General features: G+C 30.7%; 1 protein-coding gene across 1 annotated transcript; it reads left to right on the forward strand.

The window, feature by feature from the left end:
• Positions 1-2,448: 2,448 nt before the first annotated feature.
• On the forward strand, positions 2,449-4,922 carry LOC108691523 (probable glutamate--tRNA ligase, mitochondrial). The gene is made up of 9 exons (XM_018199298.1): positions 2,449-2,655; positions 2,785-3,019; positions 3,197-3,392; positions 3,474-3,688; positions 3,765-3,987; positions 4,104-4,264; positions 4,355-4,521; positions 4,595-4,752; positions 4,842-4,922. The coding sequence occupies exons 1-9, from the start codon at positions 2,556-2,558 to the stop codon at positions 4,920-4,922; spliced, it is 1,536 nt and encodes a 511-aa protein (XP_018054787.1). The 5' UTR covers positions 2,449-2,555.
• Positions 4,923-6,284: the final 1,362 nt, after the last annotated feature.

Here is a 6,284-nt window from a genome sequence, read left to right on the forward strand (position 1 = left end):
ATAAAGAATGTATAGAATATTATCAACTTTTGTTTAAGAATGAATCATTTAAGATATAATGAATAATTACCTATAACTATAATGTGATGAATAATTCACTATAATGAATAATTACCAATTACATTTAAAAGAATCGTGCAAGTAATATATAGGATTTAAACTAGTGCTAGAAGTTGCCACAAAGCAAAGCGCGAAATGTATGATCAAAGAGAAATCTGAAAGAGGATATAACGGCCTAAAACCTGTAACCGGAAAATATTGGGTATGGGAAAAAGTTCGTGGCGATTTTTTAGTAAAATTAAAGTTTTTCTTAGAGTATTGAAATCAATTTATTTAAACCAAATATGCTCCATTATTTTCTATAATATTTTGTCATTTTTGGGGCAGAGCCATAATTCCATCGTGATAGAACTTCTGTGGTTTCTGATCGAAAAACTGCTTCAAGTGATTTTCGCAGGCCTCTTTTGAAGCTAGTTTTATATCATTAAGAGAGTTCTGCAGAGATCTAAACAAATGATAGTTTGAGGGTGCTATGTCAGGACTATACAGTGGATGCATTAAAACTTCCCAGCCAAGCTCTTGCAATTTTTGCCGAGTCATCTAAGATGTGTGTGGTCGAGCATTGTCGTGATGGAAGACGACACCTCTCCTATTGATTAATTCTGTCCGCTTCCTCTCAATTGCTTGTTGTAATCTCTGCAGTTGTTCACAGTAGAGTTCAGAATTAATTGTTTGATTGGACGATAACAGCTCATAGTGAACGATTCCCTTCCAGTCCCACCATACACAACATCATCTTCTTTCTCGTCAATCCAGATTTTGTGATTGCTTGCGCCTTCTCTCCTTTCTTTATCCACGATCTTTTTCTAGTTGGATCGTAGGTGATCCATTTTTCATCACTAGTTATCATTCTCTTCAGAAATGGCTCAATTTCATTCCGTTTCAGTAGCATATCACAAATGTTAATTCGGTCCATCATGTTCCTAACACTCAACTCGTGAGGAACCCAACGAGCTTCTTTTTGTATTCAGCTTTGTGTTAATGATTTAAACTTTTTGGTCGATGCCTTGTTCCCTGGCAATCTCCACAGTGCTTTCATGCTTATCACGCTCGAATTTAACCATGATTTCATCGGACTTTTCAGTGATTGGTTGATCGGAGCGAAGTTCATCTTTCACATCGAAATTTCCAGCATGAAAGCGAGCGAACCATTTCCGTGCTGCTGATTTTGATAGATATCTTTACCGTAAATAGCGCGAATTTTTTCACAAGCCTGTGCAGCATTCTTGCCTTCATCGTAGCGATACTGCAAAATGTAGCGAATTTTTTCCTTATTTATTTCCATTTTCAAAAATAAAATAACTTTTGATCCACTTCACCGATTTCAATTTTTTTCGGCTCAAAACAAAGGTTAAAATATCACTTTTAAATGCACGTCCAGTGTTGCCAATGCGATTAGTAGTTGCCGACTGCTGAGCATTTAATGCCATTTAGCGGGAAAAACGCCACGAACTTTTTCCCATACCCAATACTGCCCTCCGACAAAGTGGATGTAAACTAAATAGCAATGTCTACTTTCTTTCGCTACATCGTTCACTTTTCAAGACTGGAGGGAATCGATTCTGTATCTTGAAATGAGGTGAAAATTACAAAAGTGAATTTACTAGAATACTGATAATTTCATTGATCAACATCTAGTAAATTTGTTCACTTTTGTAATTTTCACCTCATTTCAAGATATAGGCTGTGGTCAAAATCTCATTACAAATGCTTTAAAGTGTTTGATGGATCAATTAAAAGAAAGAATTTTATAATATAAACTAACCAATTAAAAACCTTTTCGAAGCGTTTGCAAAGCATCGCGTTGATCATATCCTTGGAATGAAAAAAGAACAGACCTACAAGAGTTATTTTCCAGCTAGAACACAGAGACATTGTACTGTGTTCCACTGTGTAAAGTACTTGTTGGAATGCAATTTAGTTTCATAGTGTAACACCAGAATGCATTGCAGTCTTCCATTCTATTCTTTCTAATTATATTTAGCGCATCAATAATAGATTTATGATTTTTATTTAGACTTAAATTATAATTTTTTCAGAAATGACGATTTTTGAAGATTTTGCAAAATAAGTACGGCTACCAAATAACTTTTGAAGAGTTGGTAACATCAGCATATTTTACACGCTCGTACTTAACTTTTTACTGTGTTGAGTAGTGTAACACTGTGTTATCTGTGTACGTGTTGGAACATGCTAAATTCCAGAGTGGCGCGAATTTTAAAATGCGACAATATTTTTTTGCGTACATCTAAAAATGGATTCGTGTTTTCTTGAAACAAAAGCAGATCAACTGTATAAACACTCGCTACTCGAGTTACAAGATCCGAGCCGTTCTAGATTCCCGAACATTCCAATTGCGATTCGAAACAATTCGAAATCGGACGGAGTGAGATTCGGATTCCATCGTCGCTATTCACTATCCGTATTGCGTGGCACGAGGTGGCACGACCTTGTTTCTCTGTGACTCGTTGACGGAATCACACGCGTCAGCAAAGATGCAGCGTAGTATACTCCGCGCAACAAGTCTCCAATTGTTGCAAAGACGCTTCTTTAAGAAATACCATGTGAGGGTTAGATTTGCGCCCAGCCCTACCGGTAACAATCATTATATTATTTATGCCGGTTTTCTCTTTTTTGCTCATTCAGTTTTACTGAAAAAGTACCAATACTGGGCGTTGTCTTAGTCTAACTGTCCTAGAATCAATCCTTATTCACATATTTCAGGCCATTTGCACTTAGGAGGATTGCGCACCGCGTTGTATAATTATTTATTTGCACGTAGCAACAATGGCACATTTATTTTGAGGATCGAAGACACTGATCAAACAAGGACAATTCCTGGAGCAATAGAAAAAATTCAGGATGATTTGCTATGGGCAGGAATTATATCCGATGAAAATCCTATCAGAGGTGGTCCTGTTAGTCCTTATATACAGTCATCAAGGCTTGAATTATACAAGTATGTATATAACTTGATGCTCAGATTTGCAAATCTATCAAAAACAAAATCTGCTATAAATTTTGTTAGAATACTAGTAGAGATTAAACAGAATCTATAGAAGAATATATATGATGATAAATTGAATGGAGTTTATTTTTAATTTCTGTTCTTTTATTTCTTTTATATTATTTCCAGGGAGCAGGTGCTTAAACTCTTGAACAATGGGTCTGCTTACTATTGCTTCTGTACAGAGAGAAGGTTGGATCTACTAAGGAAAGAGGCGATGAAATGTGGACAAGTACCTAAATATGATAACAGATGTCGACATTTTACTAAGGATGAAGTAAAAGAAATGATTAAGAAAAACTTGGCTTATTGTATTAGATTTAAGGTATGTCTTTTAAACTTAACAGATCGACAGACTAATAGTAGACTCATAGATTTATAATATTCATTTTATTGAATGTCTCAGATATCGTCCACACCAGAAGTCTTTCATGATTTAGTTTATGGAGATGTCTTACATGATATCACTAAATCTGAGGGAGATCCAGTTATCATAAAATCAGATGGTTATCCTACTTATCATTTTGCAAATGTAATCGATGATCATTTTATGGAGATATCTCATGTTTTACGTGGGGTTGAATGGCAAGTTTCTACACCTAAACATATTATGCTTTACAAGTAAGTAGTTTTATTTAAGATAATAAAATGTCTGAATTCTTATAATTGATTAGATTACAAATATTATTTACTATAGAGCATTTGGCTGGGATCCTCCTATATATGGACATTTGCCTTTGATAATGAATGCAGATGGATCTAAATTATCGAAAAGACAAGGTGATATAAAAATCGATTCATTCCGGAAACAAGGTATTTTTCCATTAGCATTATTGAATTATGTGATAGGAGCTGGTGGTGGTTTCCACAAAGAACATGATAACCAAGATCTTTACACTTATGAGGAATTAATTAAACAGGTAATTGCTTCTATTTATAAAGTTTTTTCTCTTAAACTATTCTCAAATATAAATGAAATATAAAAATATAAAATACATTTACGTTCTATTGATATGTTTTATTTTTCATTGTGCAGTTTGATATTACTAAAATAAAATCAAGTTCTGGCAAACTTATGCCTGAGAAATTATTGGAATTTAATAAATTGGAAATGGCGAATTTACTACGAAATGAAAAAAATCATAAATTTTTTATTGAAAGAATTAAGAAATTAGTATTAAAAGCTTTCCCCGAATGGTATGTTTAATTCTATATGTAGCATTGTAACATAATAATCTTTAAAAAAAAAATTATTTATATCATTTTTATTGTACTTGTATATTTTAGGAAAAATGATGGAAATTTACAATTAGATGATGATCACATAATAAAAACATTTAAATGGGCACAAAATAGGATAGCGACACTCAATGATCTCGTCAAAGAAGATTTAGCATTTTTATGGATTGTTCCATCTTGTATGCCAAAACAAGTTAAACAAGATGGATGTTCAGGTATTAATATTTTTTTGTACGAAGAATATTGAGTCCTATTTGTCAAAAATTATGTATTATTACATTATTTCAGATGCGATTAAACTATTGAACGCGGAATTAGTGGAAATAGATGCGAGTAATTACAAGACCGATTGGATGGCGCCTTATTTAAAAGATTTTGCCAAGAAGAATGGAGTTCCATTCGCTGTTTTGATGAAAACTCTGAGAAGCGTTATGAGCGGCGTAAATGTAAATATAGCATATAAATATATTTTTATTGTAAAGAAAAAGCTATTAATATATATAATATATATATATATAATATTAACACTTCATAGATCGGACCACCTGTTGCTGAAATGATGGAAATTTTGGGAAAGGATAGAACGTTATTGCGATTACAGCGTTGCGTTTCTTGAGAACTTATATATGTTGTGAGAATTTATATATAATTGCAAATGGATTGTACTGTAAAATACATTTAAGGAAATAAATCTAGTTTACATATATTTATACAGGGAGAATGTAATTTTGCAAAAAAAACGCGAGTTTCATCAATATTATTCAAGTATCTTTCAAAAATTGCATTGTATTGTATTGTATTGCTAGAAAAACAAAAACAATTGTGTACATAATTTATAGTTTTAATATGATGTAGTTAAATATTTTATAAATTTTATTTTATAAATGTAAGGAAATTAAATAAAAATATTTTGTGTACATTTTATATCTATAAGGACAAATATATTGAAATATAGACAAAATATTTTTATTTAATTAAAAAAAATACATATATTATGTCTTAATAGTAGCATCGATTTTTTGCATACATAAAAAATTTGCTAAATGTATGAATTCATTAAATTCATTAAATTAATATTAGTGTTATTACATTAATGTATATATATATCAACATATTAACATATATAATCCATTTTAATATGTCGTGTATATATTCATATGTATTAACATTATACTTAATCTATATATATAAAACACTGTATATTGTATGTAAAAATAATTATAAAATACAAAAAAAAATTTTAAGCAATATCAAGCACAATTAAAAAATATTGATTTTATAATATTACTATTTCTCATATTTTTTATAATTTAAATAATTAGTTTATTAGGGAAAAGAGTAATGTAGAAATTTTTAAATACAGAATTTTGATATTTAATTTTATTACAGAATAGTGATCTCTTTATACAGAGTGTGAATAATTCGTAAAATTTTCATCTTATATAATGCAAGATGTAATTTATAATATACTTAAGTACAAAAAGATTAATACATGTAGAAATTATGCATAATTATCTTGGCAAGAATAGATTTTATACATCTACTTTCATCAAGATAAAGTGCTTGTATATAACAAATTGAACACGTTTATTATTAAATAGCTTTTTCGATCCAATGCGAGATTTTTCTTATACAGCACAGGATTTATAATACAGTTCCAAAGGCATTCCAAGAATGGATCTGGACACGGAGAAAATCCGCGAAACGCATAATTTTTATATAGAAAGCACCCGTGGAAGCCTCAAGAATATAAATATTGTATATTGCTAAAATATTGGAATATAAATAATATTTTAATATCGTAGAGATTAATTTTTCTTACGTTATAGATTAGTTTTTATCACAGTATTGTCAGATTTAATAAAGGAAGAAAAGTTATAATGTATGTATTCATGGTTCTACTTTGCGAACTAGAAATTTTCTGTCTAATTTTTTTATGTCTCTTGATTTTATATGTATATATATGTATATATATATA

This window comes from Atta colombica, unplaced genomic scaffold (genome assembly GCF_001594045.1).
Source record: "Atta colombica isolate Treedump-2 unplaced genomic scaffold, Acol1.0 scaffold47, whole genome shotgun sequence".
Lineage (NCBI taxonomy): Eukaryota > Metazoa > Arthropoda > Insecta > Hymenoptera > Formicidae > Atta > Atta colombica.